This window comes from Rhinopithecus bieti, unplaced genomic scaffold (assembly GCF_001698545.2).
Source record: "Rhinopithecus bieti isolate Rb0 unplaced genomic scaffold, ASM169854v2 scaffold_34818, whole genome shotgun sequence".
Classification (NCBI taxonomy): Eukaryota; Metazoa; Chordata; class Mammalia; order Primates; family Cercopithecidae; genus Rhinopithecus; species Rhinopithecus bieti.
In genome coordinates, this window is record NW_016815484.1 from 33,007 (window position 1) to 47,290 (window position 14,284).

General features: G+C 39.3%; 1 protein-coding gene across 1 annotated transcript in view; it reads right to left on the reverse strand.

Moving 5' to 3' along the window:
* Positions 1–1,094: 1,094 nt before the first annotated feature.
* The window catches only part of NUP155 (nucleoporin 155), an 80,013-nt gene continuing 66,823 nt past the window's right edge, over positions 1,095–14,284 (reverse strand). The window contains exons 23-32 of the mRNA XM_017853177.1: positions 12,269–12,422; positions 11,951–12,055; positions 10,481–10,635; positions 9,690–9,819; positions 8,342–8,455; positions 6,351–6,471; positions 5,776–5,886; positions 3,069–3,205; positions 1,965–2,071; positions 1,095–1,394 (exon numbers count right to left, since the gene is read on the reverse strand). Of these exons, the coding sequence (XP_017708666.1) occupies positions 1,256–1,394; positions 1,965–2,071; positions 3,069–3,205; positions 5,776–5,886; positions 6,351–6,471; positions 8,342–8,455; positions 9,690–9,819; positions 10,481–10,635; positions 11,951–12,055; positions 12,269–12,422 (1,273 nt within the window). The 3' untranslated portion in view covers positions 1,095–1,255. The remainder of the gene's footprint in view (positions 1,395–1,964; positions 2,072–3,068; positions 3,206–5,775; positions 5,887–6,350; positions 6,472–8,341; positions 8,456–9,689; positions 9,820–10,480; positions 10,636–11,950; positions 12,056–12,268; positions 12,423–14,284) is intronic.

A 14,284-nucleotide genomic window follows, 5' to 3' on the forward strand; every position in this document is an offset into this window, starting at 1 on the left:
AGTGTGCCTTGGGCAAAACTCGTGTGAGTGGTTATTCACAGAGAATGGGGAAGGAGGAGCCACATAGGGAGTTCAATCCATAAACTATGGAAGGCAGCAGTATCCTTTACTGCAGTGGCTTTCAAATTTGACGTGCACCAAAATCTCCTGGAGAACTTGTTAAAACACAGAAAGCGGGGCCTCATCCTCCACATTTTTGATTCAGTTGGTCTGGGTTGGGGCTCGAGCTTTTGCATTTCTAACAAATTCCTAGGTGATGCTGATGCTTCCGGTTTGGAGCACATACTTTGAGAAGCACTACTCGAATGGAATCAGTAGTCACAAGGCCAAGGAGCCAAGTAGACACTAAGGGAAAATAGTACCTCCCTGTGTAGCTTTTCATGACACAACATTAGTTACAAGTTTTATCACCTGCTCAACCAACCAGGTATATATATCAATCCTCAAGGGCTTTAACTGACAAAACTAGTTGTCGGAGGACAGTTCTTTCAAGGGTGAACCCAACACCTAAAAAAAGTTTTGAAAAAGTCAGTTATTCGCCTATTTAAAGACAGTTTTAGAATCCACTATTATGGGAATGGATCTGCTTAGCCTATTTGGAGGTTTTTTATTTTTTGAGACAGAGTCTTGCACTGTTGCCTGGGCTGGAGTACAATAGCAAGATTTTGGCTCAGTGCAACCTCCACCTCCTGGGTTCAAGTGATTCGCCTGCCTCAGCCTCCCGAGTAGCTGGGATTACAGGTGCCTGCCACCACGCCTGGCTAATTTTTTTGCATTTTTAGTAGAGATGGGGTTTCACCATGTTGGCCAGGCTGGTCTCAAACTCTTGACCTCGTGATTCACCCACTTCAGCCTCCCAAAGTGCTGGGATTACAGGCGTAAGTCACCGTGCCTGGCCGCCTAGTGGAGTTTTAGTGCCAATATCCTTGGACTAACTTGAAAATGAATAATATAAATTCAAAATTTCTGCCTGCAGTACAATTCAAAATAACAGCATCTAAATTTTTTTAATCCTTACGTTAAAATAATAAAGAATCTCATTTCAGTTGTTTTTTCACCCAATTACTAAAAAACAAAACAGTCATAAAAAAGAATTCATTTAGAAAAGGTACTATTTGTAGATGTTAGCCACTTATTAAAAACATATTTCCATTAAGATTGTTCTTACATTCTTAGATTTAGAACACCTGATATCTGGACCCAGCTGAGTTTTTATTTTACAGATCACAAAATGGATGAAAGTATATCACAGTAATTAATGAAGCCGTTCTAATTTAGCTTGAAGAGATTTAAAATTCCCAGTGATGGCTTGTACTGCTACTGACGAGCTCATAGACTGGAGCTCAACAAGGTAACCACAAACAGCATCCAGGCAGAGATTTGTAAATCTTCTCCTATAAAGAAAAAGACACATGATTAATTATACATTTACAAACATTTCCTCCTAAAGGACTTCTTCCCCACCAACTTCTGGCAACTTTAATTCTCACAGAAGAGGAAAAACCATGTGATTAAGTAAATAAGAAATAAAGTAAAAAAGAAAACTTAGGGGGTAGGTGGGTTCCATTTGAAGATTTTCACAATGAGAAGAAAGCAGTAAGAGATGATTCCTGCTAATACTTTTTCAAAAGAATATCCCTTAAATGGCCAATAATACTGCAAAGATGTAATTGAAATGTTTTGGTCCTAGGTCACTAATCTAAAGCAGAAGAAATGAATAAATTATTTATGTTCAGCTGTAGAAAGAATTTAGGACAAGGATTGAAAATAGAAAAAACTCCTATTTTTCATACATGGTGATCAATATCATTCAAACAGTTACTGCTAATATACACAAGAGTTTAAATTCCCTGTACTTCTTTACAATTCCCATATCTTACCATCTTCTCTTCAAATTTTTTACCCAGGTATTTATTAGAAGCATTTAAAAGCTTTTGCTAGTCCAATATTTAATTCATAGGTACCTTTCACAATTTAAAACTTGGCTGGGATTCTCAACATATCTTGTCAATAATACATGTATACAATCCAAAAGGTGCAGTGGCTTCTTCATTCTGTTCCAGAATGGATCCTATGAAGAAATATACATAATGAAATGTGAGGCAAGTTGTGTCAACTGATTCTTTAAATCATTTATACTAAAGTAGACATCAGGGTCCATGCAAAACTTATTGCTATTAAAAAGCATTTAATATTACATGGCTACTAAATTATATATCTGATTACAGTTAATATTTCAAACAACATTAAAAACTTATTAACAACACTATGATATTACTTAGGACGAATATTTGATATACCAATCTACTTTGCAGAGCATGTAAATGTCCTGCTTAGGAATCTGAGGTAAGAGAAAAATCTTTCTTTCTATGGGTTGTGACACCACTTTCACTTTGAACCTATGCAGATTTAGTCTGACATCATAAAGAGACTAAACTAGCAGTAACAGAAACTTAATTCTAGGTCTGGCTTCACCAGTTACTAGCCATGTGACTTGAGCAGGTTATTTAACATCTCTGCTCTTGTCTTTTTGCAATACAAGATGGAGATACTACAGTTACCTGCTCATTTCCATCACAGGCTAATGTTGTAAACACTGTATGATGCTACTATAAATCTACTTTGAAAAGTTTTTATTTGGATCTTTTATCCTTAGCATAAAAATTACAAAACATATAGTCTGATAAGGCTCAGCAGGGTGAGAAGGATCTTTTAAGCATTGACATTTTAGATGAGATTATAGTAAATAAATACAATGTAATCTTGTTCTTTTAAAGCAAATGATGATTCTTAATGTAATGAGTTTAGCCCACACCTTAGTTTAGCCTCTTCCACCAAGAGTAAAGCATATGTTTATTAATATTCAAAATAATATTTCATTTTAATCATGATATACAGGAAAGCAACTCTCATTATCAGTTTAAAAGTCTAAAGCATAATTTCCAAGACTCAACCAAGTGTAATTAGACTAAGTGATAAGATACAAAAATACAATCAAAATAGCCCACTCTGTATCTACAAAGCTACTTTAAAGAAAATAATTTTATGTTATTTAATATTTTCCTTACCCGTGATTTGAACAACTGATCATAAACTTCTAGTAGTCTAGGTAATGGTACTCCAATTTCATTCATTGTCTGTATTACGAAGCCCACATCCCAGTTCAAAGAACAAACCTGCTGTTCTAAAAATTGTACAATAAAATCTGGGAAGAAAAAAAAAAGGTTGGAAATTTGTATTTGTAGGTCTTGATACTAAAAGGTAGGTCTTATTCATAACTGAGTAGTTTCTAGGGGGATATCTTCTGAAATCCAGTTGCAATTTTTTGGGGCGGGGTTTTTTTTTTTTTGCTATGTTGCCCAGACTAGAAATAGTGGCTATTCATAGGAGTAACTACACTGTATGATAGCCTTGACCTTGAACTCCTGAGCTCAATCCTCCCACCTCAACTTCCCAAGTAAGCTGGGACTACAAGTGTGCACCATCACTCTCAGCTTAAAAGGAAAAAAAACCTTTTTCTAATAAAAGTAAGATATATACCAGAATAGGCAAATCTAAAGTAGATTAGTGGCTGCCTAGGGCTGGAGGGTGTGAAGGAATGGAAAGTGACAACTAATGAGCACAGAGTTTATTTTCGGGATGACGAAAATGTCCTAAAATCAAAATTACAGAACCTAGAAAATTCAGAAAGATACAAGAAGAAAACAGAGACCATTCACAATCCCAATAATGAAGAGGACTTCGCTGATAATTTTTTTTAATATCAGTATTTTTAAAAAATATGTTTCCTCAATTTAACAGCTTTTCAGAAAAGGGCAACTGCATCCTGATTTCAGAAATATTAAATGTGTTTTTTAATGCCCTACCCCTAGATTTATTTGATAGTTCTAACTGTGGCCTCATTCTTACTTTTAACTGCCTGTCTTATCATAAACAGTAACAACCAAATTTATAGTTATGGCCAGGCGTGGTGGTTCATGCCTGTAATCCCAGAACTTTGGGAGGCCACGGTGGGCAGATCACCTTCGGTCAGGAGTACCAGCCTGGCCAACATGGTGAAACCCTGTCTCTATTAAAAATACAAAAAAATTAGCTAGGCGTGGCTAATTCAAGACTGGCTTGGGCAATATCGTGAGATCCCCTCTCTATCAAAAGAAATATATATATATAAATAAAACATAGAAATCCTCCTGCCTCAGCCTGATTAGCTAGGACTATAGGCACGTGTTACCATGCCTAGCTAATCTTAATTTTTTCTGTAGAGACGGGGTCTTGGTATGCCCAGGCTGGTCTCAAACTCCTGGCTTCAAGGAATCGTCCTGCCTTTTGCCTCTCCAAAGTGTTGAGATTACAGGTGTGAGCCACCATGCAAAGCCCACGTGATTATTTCTGAATTAAAACGAAAATTCCTCAAAAAGAACTATGTTATACAGTGTCATTGGTTTATTTATTGAAATGGGGTCTCACTGTGTCACCGAGGTTAGAGTGCAGTGCCCCCAGGCTGGTCTTGAACTCCTGGGCTCCAGCAATCCGTCCACCTCGGCCTCCCAAAGTGCTGGGATTACACCTGTGAGCCACCATGCCCACCCACAATGCAGTGTTTTCTAAAACAACTATCAAAAGTATCAGTTTCACACACTTACAAACATTTATATAAAGTATGTATTTGCTCTTTTATTTCTCTTTATTTTTAGGATCAATAAAATGGTATGGAAAGGGAACCGTTTCAATATTATACCTACAAGAAGTAAGGGTATGAACAAAATGATTTTATTTCTGCCTATGTCCGGAGGGAACAGACCTCAAGTCAGAGATGGTCTGTAAATAAGTTTGAATGCTCATTTGAAAACACAATTAGGCTGGGCACAGTGGCAAATGCCTATAATCCCAGCACCTTGGGAGGCCAAGGCAAGTGGATCACCTGAGGCCAGGAGATTGAGACCAGCCTGGACAACATGGGGAAACCCCATCTCTAATAAAAACACAAAAAATTAGCCAGGCATGGTGGCAGGCACCTGTAATCCCAGCTACTTGGGAGGCTGAGGCAGGAGAACTGCTTGAACCCGGAAGGTGGAGGTTGCAGTGAACCGAGATGGCATCACTCCACTCCAGCCTGGGCAACAGAGCAAGCCTCTGTCTCAAAAAAAAAAAAAAAAAGTTATATTGTGAGGATTTTCATATCTCTCAATATTTTCAAATAACACAAAAGTACTTAATATTCTACTTTATGGATGTATTTATGTTGTTTCTATTGTTTTATCACTGAGGAAAACACTTGTAGGTTGGTAAATAGCTTATAATTAGCTACCTTATATAAAAATTATAGCCACCATATCTCATTAAGAAAGGGATTCAAACACTAAGTTTTAACATAATTACTTGCTATTTTAAAGAAAAACATGTCCTCAACATAAAAAAGAACAGTTGAATCAATCACAGATTACCTATGCACAATAACATCAACCAAGTTTTTCTTTTCTCTTCAGAAACTTGTATAGGGTTACCAACAATATAATCATAGTTTGTCAGTCAGCACAATCCTAAGATAGATATATAAACTTGGAAAGTTAGTCACAGAAAGTTTCATACTCAACTCTTCATTAACAAATTTTGCCATTCTTTGGAAATCTTTCCAGATAAGTAGAATTAAACTGCTGAACTAAATAGCAACAAAGAAACTCATTATTTTACTCAAAAGATCATTATTTGTCCATATCAATGGAGAAAACCATCAGAACAGAAAAATACGTGACTGCACCTAAGATCACAGCTTACCTAAAGGAAAGAAACGTGGTGTGCCAGCATAAATTTTGCCAAGGAGAACAATCTTGAGACTAAGAGCATGCATTCTATCCGAGGAGCTCAATGTCACACTGTCATTCAGTTCTGTAACAAAAAGACATATCATTTGAAACCCAAATTATTTTTAATGTGAAATGTTTACATTGGCTATTTAATTGTTTCAAGGTTCAAAATACTTTAGAACAGTCACATTAATATGATTAACAGATTTGGTGTTTCTGTTATTGTCTGAGATACTCTCACGTCTTAATAGGTTATACTTGGTTATTAGATTCTGAGGTGAGTGTTTCAGTATCCTTTGTAAGGCAGCACAAACAATATAAATTAAACAATCTTTTCACTGAGTATTCTCCCAAATATTCACTTGGGTCATTCTCTGTACGATCATCCTCCACCATACCCATGTGACTTCCACTTACTCTCTCCTTAGGTATATACAATTTTCATGAGCCACTAGCAGCTTGCATTATATTAGTTACTAGCAGCTTGCATTCCTCCACCAAGTCACTACATAACATATGCTAACATACCTATAACTGAACACTTACCTTTCTCTATGATATCTTGCCAAAGTGTCTGCACCAATATAGGGTCTGAATAACCGGCACAATGAATTATTGCAAGTTTACACTCTGCAAGTTTAAATGGGTCAGCAAATTCCCCATAAAGCTGTGAGAGAAAATCCCAAAATTAAACATCCAACTAGAGGTCAACATTTAGAGATTAACAGTGAAGCACTCCTTGAAAATTAAAAAATAACCAAAGATTTTGTGTAAAGTTTCTGAAATATGATATAAAGATGTGATAATGTATGTAGCTGGTTATAATTCCATATTTAAAAAGGTAAGGGTATGGGCCAGGCACCGTGACTCACGCCTGTAATCCCAGCACTTTGGGAGGCCGAGGTGGGCGGATCACGAGGTCAGGAGATTGAGACCATCCTGGCCCTCATGGTGAAACCCGGTCTTTACTAAAATAAAAAAAAAAAAAATTAGCCGGGCGTGGTGACGCAAGGCTGTAGGACCAGCTACTCAGGAGGCTGAGGCAGTTGGAGGCTGAAGTCAGCCGAGATCACGCCTTTGCACTCCAGCCTGGCAATAGAGTAAGACTCCGTTTCAAAAAAAAAAAGGGGGGGGTAAGGGTATGGTAAATACATTCAAACAGATTTTAGCATGTAGAGCTTTTCTTGGCTGAGAAGAAGATGTTGCAACGACATTCCATTTATTTATTTAAAAATTTTAAAAGCCACTTTTTCAAATTTCTATGGGTACACAGTAGGTGTATGTATTTATGGGGTACATGAGATGTTCTGATACAATCATGCAATGAGAAATAAGCATGTCATGGAGAATGGGGTATCTATTCCTCAAGCATTTATCCTTTGAGTTACAAATAATCCAATTACATTTTCTACTTTAAAATATACAGTTATTATTGACTATAGTCACCCTATTGTGCTACCAAATAGGTCTTATTCATTCTTTCTATATTGTTTTTGTACCCATTAGCCATCTCCACCTTCCCCACAAACCCCCCTGCAATGGTATTTTAGAATTAGTGTTGTATAAACAATGGGTTGAAGAATCACAGGAATACTGACAAATCTCAAAGTGTTTCAGGGTACCTGGAACTATGTCTAAGAATAAATGAAGAGGAAGGAACTGCTCAGAAAATTACAGAGCGAGAAAGAAGTTTAGAGAGTTAAGCAAAGATAAGTTAGTTTTTCCATGGCAAGAAGTGAGACCATAAATAAGATGATTTTCTTTTTTTCTTTTTTTTTCTTTTGAGACAGGGTCTCACTCTGTCACTCAGGCTGGAATGCAGTAGCACCATCGAGACTCACAACAACCTGAGCCTCCTGGGCTCAATCAATCCTCCCACCTCAGTCTCCTGAGTAGCTGCAGCTACAACTGCACACCACCACAACAGGCTAATTTTTTTTTTTTTTTTTGACTGAGTCTTGCTCTATCGCCCAGGCTCCTGGACTGCAGTGGTGCGATCTCAGCTCACTGCAACCTCTGCCTCCCGGGTTCAAGTGATTCTCCTGCCTCAGCCTCCCAAGTAGCTGAGATTACAGGCACGTGCCACCACACCTGGCTAATTTTTATATTTTTAGTAGAGATGGACTTCCCCCATGTTGACCAGGTGGTCTCAAACTCGTGACCTCAGGTGATCTGCCTGCCTCAACCACCCAAAGTGCTGGATTATAGGTGTGAGTCACAGTGCCAGGGCCTTTTTTGGTGTTTTTTTGTAGAGATGAGGTTTCGCCATGTTGCCCAGGCTGGAAATAAGCTGGTTTTAACACAGCTTTCGTGAGGTTGATAGGTTCTTTGTAGCTACTGGCCTGGAAAGAGTAGCTTAGCCTTTTCTAGGAGTCAGATGAAGCAGTGGTGATCTGTCAGCCTACTGACAAGCTGCCAAAGATGCCTTATCTTATTTGCGGAGATAAGGTAATTTTCCCCATGAAACAAAAAGCAAAATAAAAAACAAAACTTTCTCATTATTAGATGACGACTATAAAAACTTGCTTTTTTATTACCTTAGTTATGTCCATCAGCTCAGAATCCAGCTGAGACACTGCATCCTGTACAGAAGAATGATGGGAATACTGCCGTTGTAGTGTCTCTTGTATCTGAAGTTGGATCCTAGCAACCTAGTTTGGGCAGAAAATAGGATGTCTTAATTTATTTATGATAAATCAACACACATTTGAAAGAGTGGCTCCTACTATCTGACTTTTTAAGTTTGCTAAAATAATGTATAAATGAAGATTTCCATCATAATAGGCTAACATCATCATAACAGACATCAACTAAACATAATAGATTTCACAGGAAGTGTACTGTGGCAGACCCCTTGCTGCCCACCAATAATCATAACCTCCAAGCCTGAAGCCAAATGGTTAGACTATACAGCTCAGTCTCCTTTGCAAGGGAGGTATGGCCATAAAACCAAGTTCTCTTGAAAGGAATGTGAGTAGAAGTAAAGTGTGTCATGTCAGGGCTGTAGTTTTTAAGAGAGTGAATGTGTTCTTTCTTTTCTTTCCTCCCTCTGCTGAAGATAAAGCAAAAGGCCCTAGGGAATGGTAGTGCCAGAAAATAGAACTTGGGTTCCTAAATCAACCACATGAAGGAAAGCCGGCTGCCAATCGGAAGACTAACCCTGGATTTTTGTGAATAAGAAACAAACTTTTGTATTTGGATGATGGTATGTTTTTGATTCTCTCAGTTAGGGAAGTTTTAGCCTACTCTACTTCATACATCTATTTATTTGCTTCCAGAATAAATGATGAATGTGATGTAATCCACTTGCTGTTTAAACAGTTGGGAAAAACTTTTATTTTTTATTATTATTATTTTCCGAGACAGAGTCTCACCCTGTCTCCCACATTGGAATGCAGTGGTGCAATCTCAGCTCACCGCAACCTCCGCTTCCTGGGTTCAAGTGATTCTTTTGCCTCACCCTCCTGAGTAGCTGGGATTACAGGTGTGTGCCACCACCCCTGGCTAATTTTTGTATTTTTTTAAAGTAGAGACAAGGTTTTGCCATGTTGGCCAGACTGGTCTCGAACTCCTAACCTCATGATCTGGCTGCCTCGGCCTCCCAAAGTGCTGGGATTACAGGCGTGAGCCACTGCACCCAGCTGGGAAAAAGTTTTAGAAATGCCAAAGACAAAACTTCTAAATTATAGCAATGTTTTTATGACCCAAGTGTATCCTTAGAAATCTCTTTAAGATTTATATCTAAACATAAAAATAAACAGGCAAAAGCAACTAGAATAATAATGACTTCTACAGACCTATTACTTACCAAGGGAAGAATGGAATGTGGAAAAACTATGTGGCTAGTACTCAACGTAGACACAGCTTAAGATCTTTAGCACTTACCTCCATTTTTTCTTCTAATTCATGAAGGAATTCACCATCGGCAGCTATTGATGAAATGGCAGTGGAACTTTTCGCACTAAGAATGGCTCGAGCAATGTACTCCAGTCGCTGCTGAAGTGAAATTTCTGTGCTAGAAGGCCAAACGCTTATTTTTAGTTACACAATTTCTTAAGGATTGAAGATACAAATATGTCAATTAGTATGTACTGTTTCATACCAAATGCACATAAAAGGCCATCTGAAACTTGAAAAAAATCATTAGATTTAAAAAAAAATCTATTTTAGATTTCTAATAAGAAAGATCCACAATTTTAGACAACACACAAAGAAATACTTTATGTCTAAAAAATAACATCCTATTTAAAAAATTTAGGTCAGTATATTAAAACTTAGATTCTTTGGCCGGGCGCGGTGGCTCAAGCCTGTAATCCCAGCACTTTGGGAGGCCGAGACGGGCAGATCACGAGGTCAGGAGATCGAGACCATCCTGGCTAACACGGTGAAACCCCGTCTCTACTAAAAAAAATACAAAAAAACTAGCCGGGCGAGGTGGCGGGCGCCTGTAGTCCCAGCTACTCGGGAGGCTGAGGCAGGAGAATGGCGTAAACCCGGGAGGCGGAGCTTACAGTGAGCTGAGATCCAGCCACTGTACTCCAGCCTGGGCGACAGAGCGAGACTCTGTCTCAAAAAAAAAAAAAAACTTAGATTCTTCTAAAATTAAGGAAAACTGAAGGTAAGTACATATAGCTCAGTTTTCAATCATCCTTCACAATGAGAATATTATGCCATACCTATGCATGTCAGCCAGTCTGGACAGTACACGAGCAGCATTACTGAAACTTCTGTTCTTCTCGTAATACCGCCAGAGTAAATCCATATAACGAACTCTGTTTTGATCAACTTTGGCCATTCGGACTAGATGGGGCTCCAGAAATGGAGAAGCAACCTAGAAATTATATAGTTTTTCAGAAAAATTTTCTAACCACCTACAGATAATGTTCCTGATAAAGAAAATACAATATTTTTAAGTCAACTACAACTTTGCCTTGTTTTATGAAAATAAGCAAAATTATAATCCAACAATAACAAAAGAGAGGGCAAATTTTCTTATTATAAACAATTTTTGTTTTACCACAGTTAGCATAAGAGTTCCCAAAATAATTCTATTAGGTTGATAACAATAGTTTAGTAAGCTTGGCATGGCGGCTCATGTCTGTAATCCCAGCACTTTGGGAGGCCGAAGTGGGCAGATCATGTGAGCTCAGGATTTCGAGACCAGCCTGGGCAATATATGGCAAAACCATGTCTCTACAAAAAAATTAGCTGGGTGTGGTGGTGTGGGCCTATAGTTCTAGTTACTCAGGAGGCTGAGGTGGGAGGATCACCTGAGTCTAGGGAGATCGAGGCTACAATGAGCCATTATCATGCCATTGCACTGCACTCCAGCCTAAGCTACAGATTGAGACCCTGCCTCAAAAAAGAAAAGGAAATTTGGCTGGGCATGGTGGTTCATGCCTATAATCCCAGCATCTTGGGAGGCTGAGGCGGGCAGATCACCTGAGCTCAGGAGTTTGAGACCAGCCTGGCCAACATGTTGAAACCCCGTCTCTACTAAAAAGACATAAAAATTAGCCGTGCGTGGTGGTGGGCACCTGTAATCCCAGCTACTTGGGAGGCTGAGGCAGGAGAATTGCTTGAACCCGGGAGGCGGAAGTTGCAGTGAGCCGAGATCGTGCCACTGCACTCCAGCCTGGGTGACAGAGTCAGACTCCATCTCAAAAAAAAAAAAAAAAAAAAAAAGGAAATTTACTACAAAATTACACGTTTTAAAATAAATTTGATAACACAGCTATTGATTCCTAGACACTGAGCTCAAAGGCATTATTGAAATTATCAAATGCTATGTATTCATTAAATAGACTGAGGAACACTGAGACTTAGGGTAGGTAAAAGGACATATCTGAAGTCACATAGTGACTTAACGGCAGAGTTAAGATGACCTACAGGACTCATAATTCATAATCCAGTGATTTCTACCCCGCAATATAAACTATCCCAATCAGCTTCGAAATAACAAGAAAATTGGAGCAGTAGCCTACTTTGCCCCTTAGAAAAAGATATTGCATTACTCAGCTTTACACTAACATCTAATAGTAGACATGGGATGAGAAATTGAATTTTTTACATCTATGTACGTGCTCAAATCATTGAGTTATGCTCCTTAAGAATAATTAACGCAACTGCAATAAAAAAAGATTTACCTGTAGCAGCTTATCTGCAAGATCAGCTTGTATTAGCCAATTATAAAGGGCAATACTAAACAGCTCATCCTTGGATCTCTGTGACAATTTAAGCATTTGTTCAAACTAAAATAAAGAAAATAGTAAAAATTAGCAGTTAAAGGCTCTGTTTCTGGGCATCACAACCCTTTAGACCTATAAACTCCAGTAAGAAATCAAGAATCCTTACATGATAACTTCTAAGAACTACTACCTTTCCCCAAGATGACTGTGCCACCATTACCATGCAGAACTTCTAAACAGTGTATTCTCAGAATGAAAATATACTCTGTCCCTTACATGATGTCCTGCTTCTTCATTACTCAGCATATTTGGATCAGATGACAACACTGGAGGACCAGGTTTTTTGGGTACACTGGGAGACTGAGGAGCGGCCTTACTTTGATTTACCAGTTCTTGAAGTGTGTCTGTAATGCACTTGTAACTGTTTAATCTGAAAGAGAATGGAAAAGGAACAATTACATTATTTAACTAGAAAGCAGATGATGGCAAGTGTGGTGACTCACGCCTGTAATGCCAGCCATAGGGCGGTCAAGGTAGGAGGAGGGCTTGAGGCTGGGAGTTCAAGACTAGCTGGGGCAACAGAGTGAGACCATGTCTCTACAAAAAATACAAAAAATTGGCCGGGCACAGTGGCTCACAACTGTAATCCTAGCACTCTGGGAGACGAAGGCAGGGGGACTGCCAGAGGTCAGGAGTTCAAGACCAGTCTGGTCAACATGGTGAAACCCCGTATCTGCTAAAAATACAAAAATCAGCCAGGCGTAGGAGTGCACGCCTGTAGTGCCAGTTATTCAGGAGACTGAGGCACAAGAATTGCTTGAACCTGGGAGGCAGAGGTTGAGGTGAGCTGAGATCATGCCACTACACTCCATCCTGGGCGACAGCAAGACCCTGTCTCAAAAAACAAACAAACAAAAACCAAAAAAACCAAACCAAAACAAAAAATTAACCAAGCGTGGTGGTATGCACCTGTAATCCCAGCTGCTTGAGTGGCAGAGGCAGGAGGATCACTTGAGTCCAGAAATGTAAGGCTGCAAGTGAGCTATTATCATGCCACTGCACTCCAACCCAGGCAACAGAATGAGGCCCTGTCTCAAAAACAAAACACAAAACCCCCCCAAAACAAAACAAACAACAAAAAAAGAAAGCCATTGACTTACCTTACCTAATTTAAGTATATACAAGGATTTCAAGACTATTTGGCAGAATATATGTACATACTTGGCATTTAAAGTAACAGAAACCATATGCTTTTTCAGTAAGTTTGAGAAGTGTTTGGTTAAACATAAAAGGGTAAAGTCATTAAATACAGTAATAAAAAAATATGTTTTCGCCAGATGTGGTAGCTGACACCTGTAATCTCAGCACTTTGGGAGGCTGAGAAGAAAGGATTGCTTGAGCCCAGGAGTTCAAGACCAGCTTGGGCTTATAGTGAGGCCCTGTCTCTAAAGAAATTAAAGAGATAAAAAAAATTAGCCGAGTGTGCTGACATGTGCCTATAGTCCCAGCTACTCAGGAGGCTGAGGTGGGAAGATCACTGGATCACTTGAGCCCAAAAGGTCAAGGCTACAGTGAGCTATGATGCTGCCACTGAACTCCAGCCCAGGTGACAGAGGGACGCTTTGTCTCAAAAACAGAAACAAAACAAAACAAAACACCCTCCATATATATATGTTATAGAAAGGTTATATATATTTCTCTTTTTCTCCGAGACGCAGCCTTGCTCTGACACCCAGGCTGGAGTTCTGTGGTGCAATCTCAGCTCACTGCAACCTCTGCCTCCTGGGTTCAAGCAATTCTCCTGCCTCAGCCTCCCGAGTTGCCAGGATTACAGGTGTGCACCACCACGCCTGGCTAATTTTTGTATTTTTAGTAGAGACAGGGTTTCACTATGATAGTCAGGCTGGTCTCAAACTCATAACCTCATGATCTGCCCACCTTAGCCTCCCAAAGTGCTGGGATTACAGGCGTGAGCCACTGTGCCCGGCCTATATTTCTTTTAAGGACATACATTTCTCTTTTAACAGTCTCAACAAATTTGGGAATACATAAAAATTATCCTTTAAAATGAAATACTAGGCCAGACATGGTGGCTCACGCCTGTAATCCCAGAACTTTGGGAGGCCAAGGTGGGCAGAATATCTGAGGTCAGGAGTCAGAGACCAGCCTGCTCAACATGGAGAAACCCTGTCTATACTAAAAACGCAAAAAGTTAGCTGGGCGTGGTGGCGTGTGCCTGTAATCCCAGCTACCAGGGAGACTGAGGGAGAATCGCCCGAATCCATGAGGTGG